The sequence below is a fragment of the Neltuma alba genome, unplaced genomic scaffold (genome assembly GCF_004799145.2).
Source record: "Neltuma alba isolate B1F8T4 unplaced genomic scaffold, ASM479914v2 tig00005508_pilon, whole genome shotgun sequence".
Classification (NCBI taxonomy): domain Eukaryota; kingdom Viridiplantae; phylum Streptophyta; class Magnoliopsida; order Fabales; family Fabaceae; genus Neltuma; species Neltuma alba.
The window spans coordinates 19,107-42,455 of record NW_021634138.1 but is presented as its reverse complement, the minus strand read 5'-3'; the positions used below and the strand labels follow the sequence as shown (position 1 = coordinate 42,455).

The window sequence follows — 23,349 nt, the reverse complement described above, 5'->3', positions numbered from 1 at the left end:
CGGCTTTATGTTTTAACACAAGTATTCTTTCGTCAGAATTGGGCTTTTGGCAATGACATTATAACTTGAGGGGTGTTTGGTAATCTCCAAACTATGCTTTCAGAAGTACTTTTCTGTAAAATGAGGCAAATTCGTCCACATATTTACTTCGTAAACCGTAAAAGCACTTCTGAAATCATGGTTTGGTTTCTATCTAAACACCCCTTTAATGATACTTGCGGAAGACCACAGGTTTGATTCCACCGACTCTCTCAAAAGTATCAGTTTACCTTTTTTTTCTGAAAATCCAAAATTTTGAAGTTTTCGTTGTGACATGTTAGCAATGACTACAAAAAAAAAATTAAAACATACAATTGGATACTGTTTTTTTAAGAGATATTTAGTAACCTCTTAGTGGCACTTTCCAAAATTAAACGAGTCCTTTTTTAGGGAAGCGAGTAACAGAACAGCCAAAAAAAAAAAACACCATTGTAATTTAGGAGAAGATAGAAGAGGTGAGACCAGGGATCAATTTTACCTAACCATAATGCTTCAGATCTTACATTGTGCGTTGCCATGTATAGGCACAAGACGTATGATTGTTGGGCAATCGTAATGGCGATTAAAGACAGTTTAATGACAATTAAAGTGGCATTTACAAACGTTTATTAAAGATGGTTTAATAGAGTTAAAATGATACTACCTCTGGTCCTTAATATAAGATTTTGTTTGATTTTTGTTTTGATCATAAATATAAGACCACAATCCACTTTGTCTCTCGTATTTATTTATTTTTTTCTAAAATAATCGTTCTAATAATGATAATTCTAACTAACAAACTTGATTAGCAAAGATATTTTATGAAAGACAACACCTATTTATTACAAATAACTAACTTAATTTGTTTTCTTAATATACTCAAATTAGTCAGCGAGCTCTTATATTTAGAATCGGAGGTAGTATAAAGCTATTAAAACTAGTTATTAATGAAATAAAATCGACATGTAAATGCTCTAACAATCATCCTGTTAGTTCTAAGACTCCTTTCTGTTCGTATGGTTGAACAATAAAAAAAGAGTGAATTGGGTGTTGTAAAAACTTTGTAGATAATAAAATAATCAAACCCGATTAATATAGGTAAAGTGAAGCAAAAAAGATGTCACCTATTGCTTGAAAGAAGAATAGGAGAAAAATACACACAAAGATTTATATTGGTTTGGTCCAACCTATCCTACGCTCAGTTTCTATGAAAATTTATAACAATGGAGTGTTTTTCTCTCCCAATAGACTAAATGTTAAATACAAAAATTCGATAAATCTCTCAAAGAATGTTTGCAAAGAATGTTCTTTTTGTATCTTGTGATCTTTCATTGTTCTAGTTATTCTCTGCTTTTTCATTCAATATATCTTCTATTTGTAGTTCATCTCTTAAAATGTGTATTAGACAAGCTTTTCTTTGAAGCTTAAGTCCGTAATAGTCGACTCAATTTAATGTTGTCTAACATTGTATTTTGCTCTCAACCTTCCTATTGGATCTTAGATATCCTGCAAAGAGTACTATAAAACATATTCTAAAATAATTTTGATAAAACACTCTTCTTAAAAATACTTTCAAGAACTTTTTTGTTTCAAATCTGATGGAAAGAGAGTAAAAAATGACTTAGAATATGTCTTCAAAATATGGAGTTAACCAATAAAGATACAACATGAAAAGTCAGTCTAACTCAAATAAGATTGGAATTACTTTTGACTTGATGTATATTTTGAATATATTCAACTCCACTGCTCAAACATATAACGTAGAACTTTGTGGCAAACTCGAATAGACAAAGTTTAAAAAAATGACTTTCAGTATATTTTCAATATATTTAAGCCAGATAATTAAAGAGGCAAAAGATAAATTTAGATAAAGAACAAGATCCTTTTGATTTGGTTCATATTTGAAATTTATACAAATTGATCATCAACATCAATGAAAACGTTTAAAACTGATAAACCAATTAAATGATATGGCTTTTTGAAACTCACCGAAAGACAATAAGTTTTACTTACATTTCATTAATCAATTAAATTTTCTGCAAAACAAATCCTTCTGTAGTTTTGTAATTATCAAGACAATGGATATAACAGTCCTTTTAGTTAATTTACTAGCTTAAGTTTACATGTCGTCTCAATATACACTAGGATATATTAAGGCTTTCTCAATCTCGAGGTTTCTTTTGATGCACTCCCATACAACAACAGATATTACATATGCATTACAACTCGTAGAATCAAGGTTGCAAAGCTAGAATTGGTTCCCCGAAGATTGGGAAAATGTCACAACCTATTGATAATACTCCTCCGGTCCTTAATATAGGACCCAATTTTTGTGTTGGTTTTGGTCCTAAATATAAGGCCCCTTTCTCATATTCATCAATTTTCTCTAAATTACCCCTATGGATACTCCTTCAACCGTAATCAAGTAGAAGAAGGAGAGGGGGTATTAATTAAGAAAAATGATTATGGTATTTTAGAAAAAATGTGTCACTTTTCTTATAATTAACTAACTTACCTAACTTCCTTAATCTAATCAAATTAGTTAAATGGGTCTTATATTAAGGACCAGAGGAGTACTACTTCCGATCCTTAATATAAGACTTCGTTTGATTTTTATTTTGATTCTAATTATAAGACCCCAATTCATTTTGTCTCTCATATTTATGCATTTTTTTCCTAAGATAGTCGTTCTAATAATAGTAGTTCTAACCAATACACTTAATTAGTAAGGATATTTCAGGAAAGACAACATTTATTTATTACAAATAACTAATTTAACCTACTTCTTTAATATCCTCAAATTAGTCAACTAACTCTTATGATTAGAAGTGGAAGTAGTATAACATAGTACAAACAATTGAACAAACAATGAAATAAGGCAAAGACCTGGCAGCCCAAAAAGACCATAAACAAAAGATTCCATCAAGTACATCCTGCAACTAGAAAATAAAGCACATACCACAGGTTGAAAATTAAAACCGCAGTAAATAACTAGCACCTCTAGTCTATCATCCAAATCATTATTGGAAGATCCTAATCTCTCCTCGGTGCATTTTTTTATATCTTGAGATACAAAGGCAAGTAAAAAATTGAGGGGGAAAAAAAACCAAAATTAGATAGCACTCTTAGCAGACACACGGGAACTCATCAAAGAGCCTGGACAAACATTTGCAAGTAACCATTTGCAACATCGAGTATCGGCGCCAATTTAGAGGGATATGCCCAACCCTTTTAAGACCAGAGGGACTGCTCGGAAGCTCCAATACTTTCTTCATAATTACTAATTACTAATTTCTGGAATATTTGGATAAAATCTAAACTACTACCTTCAATCTTAATTATAAGAGCCAATTGACTAATTTAAGGATATTAAAAAAAGAAATTAAGTTAGTTATTTGTAATAAATATGTGTTATCTTTTCTAAAATATTTTTACTAATTAAGTGTATTAGTTAGAGCTACCATTGTTAAAAGGGCTATTTTGAAAAAAAAACATAAATATGATAGACAAAGTGGATTAGTGTCTTATATTTATAAGCAAAATAAAAATCAAACAAGGTTTTATATTAAGGATCAGATGTAATATTATTTTAAAGATAATTTTAAGATATACAAAATAAATGTGTGTGAATAATTTTATCTTGATTTGCATGGAAGTATTTTTCTTCCACTGCTTTCAGGAGTCATCAAACACCCCGAACTTATTGTCATCTATCGTGTGTATATCGGTCGGTCCAGAAAATTTTAAAGCACAATAATGTAGGCTTGCTGTAAATACACACATTTTTTATGATTATTTTTGGTTTGGTCATCTTTCATTAATTCTTAGAATGTGGCAGTTCATTGGCCTTTGGTGCCCTCCCCGGCTCCCCCTTTTCCTTCGTATGGCTTCCCCATTTCCATTTACTCAGGAAAAAAAAAAAAAGGAATAGAGATTCCAAAATTTTCGTTAAAAATTAATAATTAATAATAATCGCCCTTTTTTGGAAAGGAATGTCTGTCGTTGGATTTAAAACTCATTCGTGTGATCCACGGACGTAAACGACAGCCGAAAGCCGGTAAGTGGGGGCCACCACAAGTCGTGACCTCCAATTAAGTTGCTCGTGGATCCACGCAAGCATGGACGCCCACACCCATCCGCACCGTCCACAGACTCTCGCTTGCTCCCATCTGGGAAAATCAAAATTATAAAAAAAAGCGCTGGTCGGCCAATGGGACCCACTGATTAGAGGCGGTGGGCTGTGGGGTCCACTGCCACCTGGCTTTCCATATTTATTCTCTTGGAATTTTCCATCTCATCTCCTGTTACAAAATTATTAATAATATCCATATTTTTGCAATAAAAGATTCTGAACTCTGCAAAATTATAAAATTTTCAGAAGAATAATAGCTTTTACCATAATCAATTTCAGTTTCAATTAAGAGAGTACTTGGATAGAAACCAAACTATGGTTTCAGAAGTGCTTTTACGATTTACACAATAAATATGTGGAGGAATTTGCCTCATTTTACAGAAAAATACTTTTGAAACCATAGTTTGGAGGTTGCCAAACACCTTCTAACACAATGAGTAAAACTACATATTAATATAAAAATTGACTAGAGATGTATTTTTCCATATCTTACGGAGTTTGGAGAGAACTTCTTATAATATATTTATGTGATACTAAGTAATATCGGATCAAATTTAAACATTGCCCTCAATTAAAGAAAACGAGTGTAATTATAAACAGTTTAGCTTTGCCCGAATTTATATTTTATATTTGAGATTGATTTGATTTTCACTTTTTATTTTTGTCTGTATGAGTTTATAAAAATAAAAAAACTTAAAATCATGATTTTTTATCAATCAAGTCATGATTGGTATTATAGTTTTGTTATGTTGTTAACTAAATAAAATAAGATGGCCCTGCTTAAAGTGGGGAAAAGTAGATGAGGCTGTGATGCTTTTTCATCCATAAATAAAAAATATTATTACCTCTAATCACTTATTTAAATGATAATGGTTCTCATTACTTATGCTAACATTAATTGGTTGATAATATTTCACTTAATTGATGTTTTTCTGTTAATTTAGTAGGATGCACCAAAACAACCCTTACATTTAAGTATAAAGAGTTTAATTTTATGTTCCAAAATTATGATAAGAGATTAATGCTGAATTAAATCTGCTCAAATTTAACGTGATAATAAATATTTTTATGATAAAAAGTATTTTTTTCTTATTTTTTTGGGCAACTATGGTCTGCTTTAATCATCAATGTTTCCCTCTTCTGTATGAATCGCATTAATAATAATTTGTAATTGATAACTAATAATGGTCACAGCCTTAACTCTTAAGATTTGAATGAGTAAGCTGATGAAATCCCAAGTCTGTTGATAAGGTTTAATCCATATTGCGCGTTCTCATTGTTTCCTCATATTTCATATTGTCCTTTTACCAATTCCTTAGTTTCTTAAATGCGGGAATTATATTTTGATGAAAAAAGGCAGGAATTATATAACTAATTTATAATAGTAAAAAATAAGTTAAATTAATTATGTATAAAATTTGTTTTAGCTTATCTGACATACTTCTTTAATTATTTGCACAAAAATTATATCCATTGATAAATTTTTTTTCATATTGACAGTTTTTAAAAATTTATAAATTTGGAGTACAAAATAGATTGTGAATTTGTGATATTATAGTTAAAATTAAATAAAATTATCGACTAATTGGATGAAGAATATAATATATATTATTTAAGCATTTCTTGCAACATTGGTTTTATTCAAGGTAAAAAAAAAAAGAAAAACCAAACTTCGCGGTAATTATTATATATGATGTATTTTATATTCTCATTTTTTCCCCATCTTATGATTCTTTCTTATTATTTTTTCCAGCTATGAATTCGTGAAATTAAAGTCAAATCTGATTGATTTCCTGTTGGTGGTAGTTGGGGCAAAAAAAGATGGGAAAGTTACACTCATGTCCTACACAAGACAATTAATTCAAAAAAATCCCTTAAAATCCCAAAACAACTCCCAAGTTCCCAAAGACCTGTGTGTAATAAATTGTAATTGTGAAATTACCTATTTACCCTATTTATTTACAACATCAACCGTGGCTGTTGACAATCCGATGAGAAGTGGTTGACAACCTCGGCAGTGCCCCTAGTATCCCACAGAATGAGTTGTCAAGGGTACTACCAGGGTTATTTACAACTTCTCCTCGGGTTATCAACAGCCACTGTTGAGGTTGTAAATAAATTATTGCAATAAAATTAATGAGAATAAATAGGTAATTTCATAATTTCCATTTATTACACGCAGGTCCCTGGGGATTTAGAAATATTTTGAAATTTTTAGGGACTTTTTATGAATTAATTATCTTGTATGGGACTATGTGTAATTTTCCCAAAAAAATTCGCTGTTGGTGTTAAGTAGAGTCTCTTGCGCAATTGTATTCCTGTTTATTAGAAGATATGAAAGAACACGATTGTTCTTAATTACTAGGATTTAGGAGTTATAGTTGGGTTAATGTACAAATTTACATAGAAAATTTTTACTTAAGAATGCATGCACTTAAAAATTTCTTTAGGTATTAATTTGTCTCAAAAATTTAGTATCATAACAAATTTATTCTAAACATAAAAAAAAAATCTTGCGTTTATTATGAGAATAGTGATATTATCGATATCTTTAATAATGAAGAGTAACGTTGTTATAATTTTAAATTTTTAGTATAAATTTGCATTAAAAAAACCTTTCAAGCACTTTTATGAGTAGAAACTTTCTAAATAAATTTATATCTTAATCTTTTATAATTCATTAAAAAAAAGTGTATTAGTGATGATGGGTGTCATATTTTTCCATCCATCATCGATATTAGCGATAGTGGTCCGTAAATACTGACAGATGATAGATGATTGAACTCATAATTAAAATTAACAAAAAATTATAATCATAAAAAAAAGTTTAAAAGAATTAAATTCATTCGTGTTTATTTTCAATGCATTGGCAACGCAGCATAAAAGATGGTATTTTTTCATTTTGGGATGCATAAAATAGCAAACAAAAAATCAAAAATCTTAACAAATTGTTCTGCCGAATCTCAGAAAATTAAGAAAAAGATGAATTCTTGAATGCCTAAAAATTTCACCACAGCGGAAAAAGCCATCTTTTTTACAATGCAGATTTCGCGTTTTCAATCAAAGGCACAAACAGTAAATCTTACTTTTTAAAAGCCAAGGCCAAATATTGAAGACCCTTCTGAGATCGCGATATCGTCTCTCTTTCCTCCGATCTTTTCTCTTCCTCAATTCGATCTCCTTGGTACATTTCTCATCAGCAGTCATTTGCAGCTGAGCCCATTTCAATCTCAATGGGTAGGCTTCTTCTGCTCTCAATTCCCTTATGGATCTGTTTACATGTCTGCTTCATGCATCTTTGTGCTCTGGTTTAAGCTTTCTTCAGTTATTGGTTTCTATAAATTTTGTGTGGCTTGTGATTCTGATTTCCATCCAAACTTTTTTTTTCTCTTTTTAAATAGACGATGAACGTTAACTATAACTGAAACTGGCATTTATTCTTGTATGCGTTATGGGTTGTTCTCTAAAACTGTTGTTTTAATCTAATCATTTTCAGTTTAAAGTGGTAAACTTTATAAGGGTTATGGGTTTTGGTTTGATGTTAACAATTTTGACAATTTGATCCATAACTTGAGTTTAGAAAGGGTAAAGTTACAAAGTGAATGTGAATAGCTAAAGTTACAAAGTGAAGGTGAATAGAGGCTTGCTTAATTATTGTTACTTTATAATATTGAAGATTTTTTCCCCGGTCTTTCAGTACTTGTGAAATTATTGGTAACGCATTGATGAATAATCTAGTTTCAGGATTCAGTAACCAACAAACAAGTTATGAAAAAATGTTTATCTCTTGTAAAGGGGAAGTAATTTCGCCACTTCTTAGCAAATTTTAAAGTGGTAACTTATTGTTTAGTTAATAATTTATATCGTTCAATCGTGGTTTTGATATTGAAATCCATCACAAGAATACTTCCTTTTTTCAAAAAAAAAAATAGCGGTGCTAGCAGCGATATAGTTGCATCATCTCCTCTGTTTCTACTTTCCCTGTCAACTTATGCTGAATATCTTCTTTTCCAGGGGCAAGCGAGAATTTTTGTTCAATTCAGCTTATTGATGGAGATGGTACATTCAATGTTGCTGGAATTGAACAATTTATGAAGGAGGTGAAATTGGGTGAATTTGGACTTTCATATGCTGTAGTTTCTATAATGGGTCCACAAAGTAGTGGTATGCTTTCATGCCTCTGAAATACCATTCCTTCTTCTGTTCAGTAGCTTAGTGCTTATCATGCTTGCTTTATCCAGTCTTTGCTTCTAAGGATCTACAAATTATGATTGTAAATTTCTTTAATTTTATAATTCACACTGAATGCTGGAGTTTGTGGGATTTAAGAAGTACATGAAGGTTGAATTGGATGTCATGTCTTCAGTGAGAGTTATTAGTAACAACTCCATCCAGTTGACAGTTGATTTAGACTTATCACCTCATTAACTTTTCTTATGAGATTTTCATCTTTTCCTCAATGCTTCTTTTCCATTATAATATACTTCTTTATTATTCTTTATCAAAACGCACTGTATCTAAAATATTATTTTCTTTGGTCCGGACAGGTAAGAGCACTCTATTAAATCATCTGTTCAGAACTAACTTCAGGGAGATGGATGCTTTCAGGGGAAGGCATGTTCTCTTAGCTCTCACACGTTGTATTAACTTGTCTAATCTGTCTAGTTATTAACCCTATGATACATGCTTGTTCTCAGGTCTCAAACCACTAAAGGAATTTGGATGGCTAGATGTGCTGGCTTGGAGCCTTGTACAATAGTGATGGATTTGGAGGGCACAGATGGAAGAGAACGTGGAGAGGTGCTTATCCTTTCAGTATACCTTAACTTTAATAACCATGACTGTGATGTGGCGTTTATTGCCAATTTCCAGTCCCATTTCAATTTTATATACTGAAAATGCACATATGGCAATGTGTCTATAAATTCTGTTCCTTAACCAAAAATGAAAGAAAATTGAGAAACCGATTGTCCCTGCCCTTTTTTTTTTTTTTTAATCTTTAAATGTTGAAATTGTCTTTATCTCAGGATGATACCGCTTTCGAAAAGCAGAGTGCTCTATTTGCTCTTGCTGTTTCAGATATAGTGCTCATAAACATGTGAGTCTTTCCCCCCTCTATTCATATATCTTTGATGGGGACTTGTGTAGTGAACTTTGTGTGAGTCCAGAATCTGCGGATGCTTGAAATTATCGTTCCAATGGTTGTGTAACTTAACTATTTTCCCTGCAACTTTTGTAAAGGTGGTGTCATGACATTGGGCGTGAGCAAGCTGCAAATAAACCTCTTTTGAAAACTGTCTTTCAGGTGTCTGCTGTCAACCTTTTGACTGACTACATGCCTTTCTTGAATTTCAAAAGTTGTTACAAGGCACACTATTATTTGCTTTCAGGTCATGATGAGATTGTTTAGTCCGCGCAAAACGACATTGATGTTCGTCATTCGTGATAAAACAAGGGTGTGTAGGCAAATTTGTTTTATTATCATCATCATTTTTAGCATAGCCCTTTCATAAATGTTGAAGCATCTATATATCTGTATTCTATATGAGGGCATCTTTAATATAACCTTTACTAAAATGTTTAACTTTCCATTGGATAGACACCCCTTGAAAATTTAGAGCCCGTTTTACGAGAGGATATCCAGAAGGTAAGGCAGTGCTTTGATCTTCATACAATGTTGTTGATTGATATTGTTCTGTTTGTTATTATTCAACTTTTTCCCATTGCAGATATGGGATTCTGTTCCTAAGCCACAGGCTCACAAGGAAACCCCGCTAAGTGAATTTTTCAATGTAATCCATTATCCCTTTTTATTTTAGTAAATTGACAGGTCTTAAGAATCTTTTGGGTGCAATTTTATAATACTTGTTTATATGTGGTGACAAATGTCAGGTTGAAGTCGTTGCCCTTTCTAGTTATGAAGAAAAGGAAGAGCAATTTAAGGAGCAGGTATTTATTTTGCATCTGATGTCTTGTTTAATTGCTGATGGTATTAAATTATCCTTTATCAGGACCTTTGTCTCTTCCTTTGCATGTTACTGAGCATCTTTGTCTTTGTTTATGCAGACAAGTTATTCTATTAATTTGCCTTTCATACAATGTCTTCTAATTTGCTTATATCTTTTGTTTTTGTTCGTTATAAATGTAGGTTGCTGGCTTGAGGCAACGATTCCATCATTCTATTGCTCCTGGTGGACTTGCTGGGGATAGACGTGGAGTAGTTCCTGCTTCTGGGTTTTCTTTCAGTGCACAGCAAATTTGGAGAGTCATTAAGGAGAACAAGGACCTTGACCTACCTGCTCACAAGGTGGTCTTTAAATACAGTGCTGCTTTTTGTTTTTGTTTTAGTTTTATTTTTACATGTATATTGATTGATGATTGATTTAATTTGATCATTTATCCATGATTCGCTATGCAGGTCATGGTTGCTACTGTACGCTGTGAAGAAATTGCTAACGAGAAATATGCTGCTTTTAGTACGAATGAGGTATCAATATTTCTTTTCATTCAATCCCATAACCATGGGCATTGGGGCAGTCCAAATTATTGACATAATGAAAATTGTTCTGGAATCATTAGGAATGGTGTCAATTGGAGGAGGCTGTGCAATTTGGCCCAATTCCTGGATTTGGGAAAAAGCTCAATTCAATTCTTGATAACTGTCTTTCAGAGTGAGTAACCCATTTTATGTGGCATCTTATTTTAAGTAGCTTGGTTATTGAACAATGAATACCATGTCTATGCTATGTAAGCTTTATACTAACTCTCTTTAACTTTTGACGTGTTTTGACAATATTTTATCTCCAACTTTTGACTAGATGAGCATTTTCTTTTATTTTGTTATTTTTTTATGCTATCGTAGTTTTAGAAGTCAAAGTCTTAAACTGTAGTTTGATATTATTTTGCATGCTCATGTTTAATGTTGTAGAACATCTTGATGTGGTTTCATGTATATTCAGCTATTGCTTTTCCTTTTAATGCAGGTATGATATAGAAGTCACTTATTTTGATGAAGGCGTGAGATCTGCAAAACAAAAGCAGCTTCAAGAAAAGCTGTTGCAAGTAATTTTTCTTAAATTGATTCTTGCACTGTCATGGTTTTTCCATTTCTTTCTTTTTTCCTTTTCATCATAACTAGATGCCTCTCTCTCTTGCAATGCTCAGGATAGACGGTAACTTCAAAGTATCTGGAAGATTGTACTCTTTTTTATAATATTTAGATTTCGTTGCAATGTATGGAAAAATATTGAATAGATAATAATAAAAAAATTTAAACAAAGCCTAATGAAATATGTAAAGAGGGATTAACAAATGGAAAAAGTAGTGTGGAGCCTATCGCACTATACATGACTTATAAATAATGCGACTAGTTTTTATTTTTATCTTTTCAAATGAAATTCTTTATTGATAAATTAATGATAATGGTTAAGTGATAGAAAAAAGTTACAATTGAGACTTACTATATAACTACAGGATCTTGAAACTTTAGTTGTATGTGTGAGTGTGTTTGCTTTCCCCTTCAAATGCTATTGGATTGTGATTTTTTGTGTGACCTATAATATTTGTATGTTTCTCTGATAGCTCGTCCAACCAGCATTCCAATCTGCACTGGGACATGTAAGGGCTGGAACTTTTGATAAATTTAAAGAAGCATTTGACAAGGCTTTGAATGGAGGGGAAGGGTTTTCTGCTGCTGCTAAAAACTGCGTTGAGTCTTGTGTGGCTCAGTTTGATGAAGCATGTGCAGGTATTTGAAAATTTGTCTGTGTTTGATAACATATAATTAAACTTGAATGCCCAAAGATATAATCACTTTTTTAAGATGGAAAAATGACCTGGAAGAAATGTACAAGTGAAGAGAATTGTGTGAAAAACTGCTAGCTTCTTGGTTTGTTCCACTAAGAACTAGCTTCTTGGTTTGTTTCACTAAGAATTGTCAGAACTTCTAAACTTGATGCTACTGTAATGGTTATTGTAATTAGGTTTCTTACTAGCTCAAGTAAGTTACAATGTGAGGCTGCTGCTGTTATCTTTGCAGATGTTGTTATTGAAAAGGCAAACTGGGATACATCTAAAGTGAGGGAGAAACTGCGTCGTGACATTGATGCCCATGTTGCTTCTGTGCGTGCGGCTAAGCTGTCTGAATTGACATCATCATATCAGGTGCATGTCTTACAGTGATAGTTCATATCTTATGGAATGCATATTAATTAATCTCAGTAAAGATTTTAAAGTTTGTTAAACAAATTTAAAATTCTATGTTTGAAATCACTAGATATTATAATAAAAAAATTTCACTGGCCTTCTCTTAACAACTTAAGCTTTTGAGTTGAAATAGTGTGATTGTGTGAGGCAGAGGCGGAAATGGGCAGATTGTGAATTGATTTTGTTGGACAGGTAGAAAATAATGGATTAGCCTATTTATAATTGATGAGAATGTTTTAAATAGAACCCCAATTCATCCACATCCTATTTTTGGGATGATAATCATTTTGTCGATTGATCTGTTTTAACATCCATCCAATCTGAGTTATTTGAAGATTAATTTTCTCTCTCTCTTTTTAGGTCCAATTAGACTAAAATGACTGTTTGGGTCAATTTAAAATAAATGTTTTTGTGCTTTTCAAGACTACTTTTCTCATATATTTACCTGATGTAGTACAAAATAACTTCTCCACAGCTTATCAAAATGGGCACTAATTATGCTAGCTATCTATTGAAGAAATACTCAAAAATCGTCACTGAAGGTTCATTGGAAGAGAACTTAAATATACCATCAAATTAAACTTGATAGTTATGCTGTAAAAAACTGAAGGTTCATTGCATTTATGACAAAGCATACATTTGACAGTTTTTGATTTGCTGACTTTAGTTCCCGGTTGGTTTGATTTCAACTTCACTGGTTCCTAATATAATATGAATTGAGCAAGAACTTCCATTCACAGTACGCTTATGATACAATGTATGCTGTTGACATTTTGTTTATAAATTATATCAAGTAATAAATAATCTGACCGCTCTTATGCTTAATGAATATATATGTATTTAATACTTGAATTTTGTCCAAATCACTTCCATTTGTAATTTGGTATATTTACGTAGTTGACAGGATAAATAGTTCTTGGGAAGTTTTCTGATAGCTGTACGCTTGCAGGAAAAATTGAAGGAGGCCTTAGCTGGACCTGTTGAAGCTCTTCTAGATGAAGCTAACAGTGATACTTGGCCAGCAATAAGAAAACTTCTTAGACGTGAAACTGAATCAGCTGTTTCAGGTTTCTCTGCTGCAATTTCTGGGTATGATATGGAGGAACAAACACGACAGAACATGATTACGAGTTTAGAGGACCATGCAAAAGGTGTGGTGGAAGCCAAGGCTAAGGAAGAAGCTGGAAGGGTTCTAATTCGTATGAAGGATAGGTATAAACCTTTTGCACATTTGACTTATCTTGTTATTCTTTCATGAAACTTCTATGGCCCTGTTTGGCATGGCATTAGAAATTACTTATAAGCACGTTTCACGTAAGTTGAGATAGAATTCTTCCACATGCTTATCTCGTGTTCCGTAAATCATGATTAGAAAGTTATTTATAAGCTATTCTAAATGGGTCCTACATTTTAAGCAGCTTACCTTCAATGTGAAAACAGGTTTACAACATTATTCAGCCGTGATTCTGATTCAATGCCTCGTATTTGGACGGGGAAGGAAGACATTCGAGCCATTACTAAGACCTCCCGCTCTGCTGTATGGCATCATTATGAATATAATGTTTTTAGCTTGAGCTCGTATTGCTTTTGGATATATGTTTAACAGAGTTAAATGTTTGCAGTCCTTGAAGTTGCTATCTGTGATGGCTGCAACTCGTTTGGATGATCAAGATGTTGATAATATTGAGAAAACATTAGCATTTGCTCTGGATGATTCCTCAGGATCTATTACTAAGGATAGGAGCATCACGGTTGTTGATCCACTGGCTTCAAGCACATGGGAACAGGTCAATTTTTATTGCTGAGCCTAACAAATGTATTCAATCATATCACTGTTTTAACAAGTTAGGTCATCTTATTGAACATCAAGTGATTTTAGATATCTAGAAATTCAAATGTGGCATGAATGTCAACTTTTTCCATGAATTTACCATTTCCCTAATTCCTTCAGTATCTTGATGTTGAGGTCCTTGAGTAGTTAATTTACTCTCTTAATGCCTATATTCATTAATTAAATTCATGTAAAAGGTAATTAATGTCAACATGTGAATTGCTTAGATGCATAATTTAGTGCACAACCTGTCATTTCTTGTTTTGTGATTGTTCTGTTGGTTCGGGTCTTTGGGATCACTTCTATATAGGAATTGATGATCAGTCGTGACTACAATTTCTTCGCAGGTTCCTTCCTCGAAGACATTGATCACTCCTGTTCAGTGCAAATCATTATGGAGGCAATTTAAGATGGAGACCGAGTATCATGTCTCTCAGGCCATATCTGCACAGGTAAGATTTTTCACATCATTTATGTTTTTGAGTCTTTTGAAGAGGTGTAGATGAAGACCCAAGAAGGACTCTTAAGGAGGTTACCGAATGTGACCTTTTTTGTTGAATGGTATATCTAAAAAGTTGGTTGTTAATGGAGCGGAGTGCAATCTATACAGCCAATCCTACTTAGCAGGACTAGACTCATTGCTGCTGTTGCGTTGTATTTATGATTGAAATATGTCTATGATAACTACTCATGAATTTTCTGATACTTCTTAGTTTCTTTTGTCTATCATCTATCTAAACTGTTAGCCGAAAACACACAGCTTACCTTATCAGATATATGCAGCTTGGTAGACGTAGGCAACAGTTTCATTTAAACATTTAACTTTCTTTTGACCTGATTTAAACATATGTCTGAAACCATGCGTTTATGTAATCTATGGTTCCAAGCATGTTCTATTTCTTAGTTTTTTGGTTAAGTTTCCATGTGTTATATAAATATAGCCGTCATGGATGTTTATACATATTCTGCTATTTTTGTTGATGTAATTTTATCCATTTCAGGAGGCCAACAAGCGCAATAATAACTGGTTACCTCCTCCATGGGCAATTGTTGCTTTGGTTGTTCTGGGATTTAATGAATTTATGACCCTTCTAAGGTACTTGTCAACTGTGCTGCTCTGATATCTTTCAATATTGTAAGGAGTGAAGTGCTGTTTCACTTGCTGCTAACACTTCTCATGCCTTATCTGAAGAAAGTTCAAGAAAGACTACAGGAAATTTAGACTTATTTGATGTAGGAATACATGACATAAAGTTACATGAAATTTGCTTTCTTCGTAAAAAATCTTTTTTTTCCCCCCTTGGGATATAAAAGAAGAAATATTATGAGAAAGAAATTGGGTGAAGTACAATAGCAGGAGATAAGTTTAATCCTCAGAAACCAAAATCAGAAAAGCTAGAACAGCAAACAAAAATCACTTGTCAAGAACTAAGTTAAGCTCACCATTCTTCATCCTCTCTATTTAAACTCCCCTAAAAGGACCTTAGATCAGCACCATCAAAGGCCAATAATCTGATCAAAGGTCACACAATCAACTTAATTCTCTGAATATTCGGACACAATCATATGCTTCTAGAACAGTAATAAACCAACAACTGTAATGCAGGCAGCTGGACTGTGTAAAAAAGATCGATTTAAAAGGGTCATTTTATGCATGAATTATTGAATAAGTATTCGAAGAGCATATTATGTTTACTTGAAAGCAATGACAAGAAAGCCTTTTAACTGGTTTCACTCACATGTTATTTTGTGGCAGAAATCCGTTGTATTTGGGTGTTATCTTTGTTGGTTTTCTTCTTGTAAAAGCCTTATGGGTGCAGCTGGACATTTCTAATGAATTCAGCAATGGAGTTGTGAGTATTTATTTTCCAACCCCTCAATTCTTTATTTTGTGGTGTCTTTAGTTTTACCCCCTTTTAAACTTGGTCGCTATCTTTTCTAGTAGTAGGAAGTCTGCTTTTCTTGTCGGGTTTATCCACTGAACCATTATGGTTCAGGTGTCATTCATCTTCAAGAAAACTTGTTAATAGATATACATCATTCATTTAGGACAGGTTTGTTTAAACTTGAAGAAAAAGTGATTTTAGTTAACTTGAGTTGTTGGGAAAACATTAAACTAGTGGTGAAAATTTTGTTCGGAAAAAAGTCTGTATTTAGCATTTTTTATGTTTTTGTCTAAATATAAAACCTATTCCAAGTAGCTTACCAAAATAAGCTTTTTGCAACATATCCCTCACGTGTTTAGCAATATTTCCAACAACTCCCTCATATTCCCAACATCTTTCTCATGTTTAACCTAGCTAAGATCATTTTTTTTTTAATCTTAAATGAACTGGCCTTTAATTTGGTAGAAGAAGTATGGTATAACAACTATTTATTAACATTTATTTGATTTTGGAAGGAAAAGAGGGGTTTGATAAACAGCTAGGCATTTAGGCCTCCTCGGATCTTGGTTTTAGATGAATTTTTTTAACATTCTATTTGTCTCAAAATTTTTAGAGTTTTCAGCTATGTTTCTGACTTTTAACCTGGCTGTGTTTAAGAGAAAATCTGTTGTTCATAAAGTATGCTAAGGCCATGTGACTTGTTCTCTTTTGCCCTGTCTTGTTTTAAGCAGCATAGCGTATGTAGTTCACATCTACACTGGAGTAGTTAATTGGGTTGTGAAAAGTCCTTTAGCCAATTGACCTGCGCCTTGCCATCTGTTTGTTTTCAGTTCGGCAATAGCATTCATTTGCCTTATTTCTTGTGTGCTTGCAGCTTCCGGGACTCATATCCTTGTCCACGAGATTTCTTCCAACTGTTATGAACATTATCAGAAAACTAGCAGAGGAGGCACAGAACCCTGCACCTAACAATGCACAGAGAAACCCATCAGGAAGCAATCACAATGCTGTTACAGCTGGAAGCAATACGTCATCTAGTGCTTCTTCTAACGCAAGTTTGTCTGAAAAAGCTTCGTCTAACGTAACTTCATTGGAAAATGGTGGTGAATACTCTAGTTCATCAAAATACGAGTAGGCACAGAAACTCGTTATTATGACAAGCAATTTTTTCCTGTGAAGATGTTGATGTCTGCGGGCTGCATGTTGGGTTTTTGGTTGTATCTACGAAATTATGATTTCGTGAGCATTCAAAGAGTAAGCTATTCAAAGGCACTGGTTTTAGTACAAGTGCCAAATAGAGGGGGCATGGTTCATTCCAAGGCATCCCCCGTTATATAGTTTTCTATAATCAAATTAGGTGCTTGAGATAGTTTAATGTTTTTGCTGATTTGTGCTCAGTTTTGGTTGTAAGAGCTGTATCTGTATTCTTATTGAAAATTTATTCTTTAACCCTTGTATTTTTTCTCTCCATCTTGATATTTTTCTACACGGGGATCTTTATTTCACTTTGGAAGATCTTTCATATTATTGGTATTATGAACTGTTCAAGATGAAAGAGGGAAAAGATTATTTACTTGAGAGTTTGAATTTGACGTGTGATAAAATTATTGCGAAGAAATTATTTGTTTGGTCAGAAAAAGATAGATAAACTGAATCAGTTATAAATAGACATGAAAGAAAGTGACGCGAGTTTGATTGCAAATTTATGCCTGTCACAGTATGGTATAACCTTAATGGTTGAACTGGTTTACATATCATATGCGGATGAGGGTCAAATAACTCATTTTGATTTATCATACCCAGTATTTAAATATATTAAGGAGAATGACCCCAAGTGGACTAGAAAATGATCTGACCCAGTCGGATGGACATATCAGAAAAATGTCTAGTAATGTAAAATTCAATGTCAAAATTTGCAGTTACTCTTCTGGTTCTATTTATAAAGTGCTTTCAGCATGTTTCACACAAAACAAAAAAAATTTTAAACTTCATTAACTCATTTAAAAGTTAATGGCTTTCCAACTTTATCTCTATTTAATATATATTATACCTTATATAAACAAAGTCAATAGAATAATAAATGAGAGGTAAAATTGTACATCCATACAAAATTTCTCTCAATGTTTTATCAATAATATCAAAAAATGCATTCTTTCTTTGTCTTATAAATAGGACCAGAGGAGTACATTTCAAGGGGTAGTTTCTAGGCATTATGCACTTTGCTGAGTGATATTCAGTTCTTGTATTATTTTCTTGCTGTGGATTTTACCTGTTGCAACTGCTGGCATTAAACAATTTTAAAGCATTTTATATCTTTTGCAAAATATTATTTAAAAAGTAAGCGTAACAATTTCATGAAAAACATGTAGAGCACATTCAATATAACTCATGAAAATTCTCGAAATAGAGATTTGCTTGAATTTCATAAATTATTAATATTGCTTTTTAGCTGTACTCAGAAGTCATATACAATACACTATCATACAATATTTTATGTCTACTCAAACAATAAGTCATTTAACTTCCAAAGGGTGTTTAACGTCTTCCTTGGCAGTTAGACTGCCCAAGACCAAGTAGACGTTATACCTTGGGCGAGCCTATCTGCAAATTTGAATGAAAAAAAATAGTTTGCTTTGAAATAACCATTTCCATATTTCTTATACCTCCGTGCATCAATCATGGACTCTCAAGGCCCAAAAAAAAAAAAACCCACCTTCAAAAATATCATCATCAACTTCTTGGAACTTTTATGGCCAAAAAAACTTCTTGGAACTACGTAAAAACTAGTAATAAACCATATGAATCCGTGAAGTGAGAGTAAGACATTTAGGCTCTGTTTGGTTAGAGAGTTATTGAGGAGAAAGGAAGAGAGAGAAGAGGAGATGAGATAAGTGTGTTCGGTTGGAAAAAAATAGATGAGAGGAGAGGAAAAATATTTGTCTTTTAGTGCTCCCCTCTCCTCTTTATGCTCCCCTCCAAATTTGGGATTTTTTTGAAAGGGAGAGAAATATTATGTCTAATATTAACTAAACTATCCATACTAACTTTTTAATATTTCAAGTTTGTCCCTCTTATTAGAAATTTTTTTTTCACTTCTTTCTCTTTTCAACCACTAATAATATTTGATAATGATAATAAAATATTATAATTATATAATACATACATATCATAACATGTGTGTATTATAATTATATATTATAGTGTGTGTATTATAATCTCAGATAAGCTGCAAACATGCATATATATTAGAGTAAAATACTCTAACCTCCCTTGCATTTTGTTTTAATTACACATACCTCCTTTTTATTTTGAAAACATACACTTAAATATAAATCGTTAACTCCGATAAGAATATTTCAAAAAGATTTTTTTAAATTCAAATTTATATTGAAATACTTTCTATTTGCTAAATTACCCTTCATAATGCCAAATTCCAAAATCTTGGTTAAAACTATATCGAAGCATTTAAGATTTTCTCCTTTACCTAAATTTTATTTATTTTATTTTTGAAAATTGTTGTTTGTTTAATGTTTTTACTGGATTAGGCCAAAAATTAAGTAATTTAGTTAATGCAAACATAAATTTAAATGATTTATATAAGTTTTCAAACTCACATAATTTATATTATGTGATGAGAAAATAAGTATTTAAAATATTTTCTAACCATTTAAAAAAATCTTAATTTTCAATATTTTAGGAGGAACTAAAATGATATAATTTTATAATATAATTGAAATTAAAAATTTTATAACATATTAAAAATTTTGAAAATACATGTACTATAATTATTTTTTTGTATCAAAAATTATTTTTTTTAAAAGATATAAATGTTTAAATAACATTTATGTTAAAAAGGGATATTTTAGTCAAAATAAAAATTAAAAAGTCAAATTTAATGGTTAACTAACGGTTATATAGATGGAAATTGAATATTAAAAATATAATGAAAGTTTGTGTAACATACATTTTAATTTGAAAGAAAGTTTATATATGTTTTCAAAATAAAAAAGAGGTTTCTGTAATTTAAGTAAATTGGAAGGGTAGTCAATATATTTTACTCTATATATTAATATATACATATCATAATATATGTGTTATAATTATATAATATATACATATGATATATATTAATACATATAATTAATGAGATAGAATTTAAACTTCTTATCATATTTCCTAATTTTTTTAATTTTATCATAATTTTTTTATCACATATAAGTGAGATAATTGATTTTTTCTGAAATTGATAAATTAAGAAATAATAATTTTGATATAAATATTATAATAAAAAAATAAAACAGTCTAAATATAGAAATAAAAACGTATTTATCAATTTATAATTACTTTCCCTCCCCTCCTCTTATGAACCAAACAAAAAATTTCTCCTCCCTTACCCTTCTCTCCATCCAAACAAAACCCATGACTTTTTTTTAATTAACCTCCCCTCCCTTCCCATACCCTGAACCAAACAAAGCCTTAACCACGACGCTGCTTTGGAAGACGACGGAATATTTGATGAACCTTCAAGTTTGTTTTAGCAATGCCAGGACAAGGACCATCCCCGTCTGTTTGACCAGCCAGGAGCCATGGCTGGATAGGTGTAAATCTTCTACGAAGACGCGGCAAATATGGCGGACACCCAGACATTAGTATTGCAGCCGTGGCTGTTGCAGCTTCAGTCCCTTGTTCGTTTACTTGGATGAATGCCTTATGAAATATGTTGAAAACATATAACTGATTTTCTCCGCCACCATCACAAGAACAAGTCACCATCTCTGTCAACTTCCCTCCAGAAAATGGCAATCTTATCCCTAGTTCCCTCAGCATTTTGGAAGCTTCCACCTCAGAAGAAATATTAAATTTTGGGGTCGTGCTGTCGTTAACATCCATTAGATCTTCCCCATAGTGTTCAGAAGTAAGTGCAACCGGAGAATGGAACTGAAAGGAGAAAGTGCGCTTTTCTTTGCTTTGCTTTTTATATGTGTGGAGAATATCATGAATCTCATGAAAATGGCGAGCAAATTGTTTCATCTTCACAGCCATGAACTGAGCACTGACTACGTATTCCTTCTTACCAACCTTGTCTCTACGGATCATAGTATTTTTCTCATCCCATGCTCCTCGAAAGTGTTGCGCATTTGTAAAGACGAGCTTGACTGAGTTGTTGAGAGAGCCCTCACGAATAAGGTCTTTAACTTGGCCACTTGTCTCATTTTCCACCCACGAATTAATTTGTTGCCCCACATGAGCAGCCTGCGCAAATTATATATAGCCATTTCACAAAGCACCTCATCAACTGTTGTTCTTGATTCCATTAATTAAGTTCCTTAGATATGTACTCCAAGAGAGGTTAGCAAGTGGACAAACACACATGAAATCGTTCTATTCTCTCAAACTCAAGCCTTAAGGCAAGAAACAGGGCACTCGTACGAATTTATATTTACAATTTACAAAGGCGAATAATATAAATGGGTTGTGCTCGCCTGTGTATATCTATATCATGCATCAATTAATATAACACTTAATGAGATGATGATTTTTTCAAGAGACAAAAAACAGGGGATAATTTGGAGTTGAAACTCAAAAGCAACATGCTTTTATTTTCAAGTTTTGGCATGCCTAACAGTTAAGAGGGTATGGTACGCACCTGACAATGTCATGAGTAATATGAAATTTAAATTCGATTTAATTAAAGATAATTTGAGAGGGAACATTACCTGGGTCTGAAAGTCCACTAGGTTCACATCGGCTCTATAAGAAGAGTCGAGAATCTGTTTAAAAGAGGGCTTGAGAGTAAGGGACTGGTCAAGCCATAAGGCATTGGAGCAACGCACACGAGGGCCAACGGCGGGATCACCATCGGCCAAGGTGACGTCGCAGAGTTGAGAGGCCAAGGAATTGAGATGATCGACGGAATCGGCGTTGAAGAAGTTGACAATCTGACGGCGGGTCCAACCGCGGGAGCCGGCGGCAAGGAAGCTAAGCACCACTTGTAAGGACAAGGGTGAAACCACCCTGCATTCTTCCAATTGTTCTTTCCTAAGTAGATAGTTTCCCAACGCCTCCGATTGGAAGAACACGTCGTAAACTCTCGAAATTCTCCGACCTGCTCCTCTGATTCTGGTGTAAGGAGCCGTTTGGTTGAAGGAGAAGAAGAAGGAAAGGACACTCCTCTCCAGCCGCGGAGAGGCGGAGAGGCGGTTCCTGGGACGAAGGAGAATCAGCCGCATCAAGGAGATCAATGGCTCTTTGAAATGGTTTATAAGAATTTTGCATATCCGTTAGGTTATATAAAACTCCACCCAAATAAGAATCTTCTGGAGATCATGTTTATGAAAGTTTGAGAAATTAAAAAAACACTTTTAATTTTAAAATACTGATTACTTTTGCAATAATTTTACCTATTTTTTATAATATATTTTGACATGTCAAAATCATATATTTATTATTTTAAAATTTAATAAGTATTTTTATGGACAAATTACAAATTTCAAACTCCTTTATATTTTGACTCTTGTAGAGTACCGTGCAGCTACGGTGCAAGTAGGCTTTGAAGCTTTTCTTAACTTCTTTTTCTTTTTAGCTTTTCGCTTAATATTATTATATGTTCCTACCGCTTAATTTAATTTTGATTTTGATTTTTATAGTTTTAAACGTAATTTATTTTTATATTTCTCCTATCTTAAAAGACTCATAAAAAAGTAAAGAAGTCAAAATCAAAACTGTTAAAAAAATATAAGTATAAAAACCAAAGTCAGCTAAAAATATAACTTGTTAAAATTGTATAGATGAAAAACCTTTCCAAAATTAAGGAAAAGCATCCGTTTAGAAATTTTTTAAAGAATTTTTTTTATCTATATTTAATAGCATTAATTTTGTCAGTATCATTAAAAAAAATTCAAATTCTTATAAAATTACAAGAATTAACATGGTAGACGAGAGACATCATAAGAACGGTAAAAAAATAATAATAATACAATTTTAAGTTGCTCAAGCTTGTATTCATTTAGTTTTGGTCTCTTAAATTTTAAAAGTTTTGGTCCCTCAAATTTTTTTCAACATAAAATATTAATCCCTCGAATTTAATAAAAATCTAAATCATTTTACACCCGATAAACATAATTAACAGTTTTAGTCAAATTTTGTCAAGGCCCTTGTAGTTTACCATACCCAAAAAACTGTCAAGTTTTGAATCCTTCTGTTAATTAACAGTATTAAAAAAAATAATATATGTGGGAAAATAGTTTATTTCTTAAGCAATTTTTTTCCAGTGACTA

At 32.4% G+C, this 23,349-nt stretch overlaps 2 protein-coding genes across 2 annotated transcripts; one reads left to right on the top strand and one right to left on the bottom strand.

Moving 5' to 3' along the window:
* Window positions 1-7,248: 7,248 nt before the first annotated feature.
* Window positions 7,249-17,428, top strand: LOC114747920 (protein ROOT HAIR DEFECTIVE 3-like). Its single transcript, XM_028936262.1, has 23 exons — window positions 7,249-7,387; window positions 8,165-8,314; window positions 8,698-8,764; window positions 8,848-8,950; window positions 9,178-9,248; window positions 9,392-9,455; window positions 9,541-9,606; window positions 9,750-9,797; window positions 9,880-9,942; window positions 10,043-10,099; window positions 10,299-10,457; window positions 10,569-10,637; window positions 10,730-10,821; window positions 11,134-11,212; window positions 11,732-11,897; window positions 12,189-12,313; window positions 13,305-13,567; window positions 13,796-13,892; window positions 13,978-14,142; window positions 14,534-14,638; window positions 15,188-15,282; window positions 15,943-16,039; window positions 16,947-17,428. Exons 1-23 carry the CDS (start codon window positions 7,384-7,386, stop codon window positions 17,205-17,207), a joined length of 2,466 nt encoding a protein of 821 aa, XP_028792095.1. The 5' UTR covers window positions 7,249-7,383; the 3' UTR covers window positions 17,208-17,428.
* A 3,120-nt stretch (window positions 17,429-20,548) lies between these two features.
* On the bottom strand, window positions 20,549-22,302 carry LOC114747917 (serpin-ZX-like). The gene is made up of 2 exons (XM_028936260.1): window positions 21,790-22,302; window positions 20,549-21,325 (listed from the first exon to the last, which is right to left on the bottom strand). Exons 1-2 carry the CDS (start codon window positions 22,300-22,302, stop codon window positions 20,549-20,551), a joined length of 1,290 nt encoding a protein of 429 aa, XP_028792093.1.
* Window positions 22,303-23,349: the final 1,047 nt, after the last annotated feature.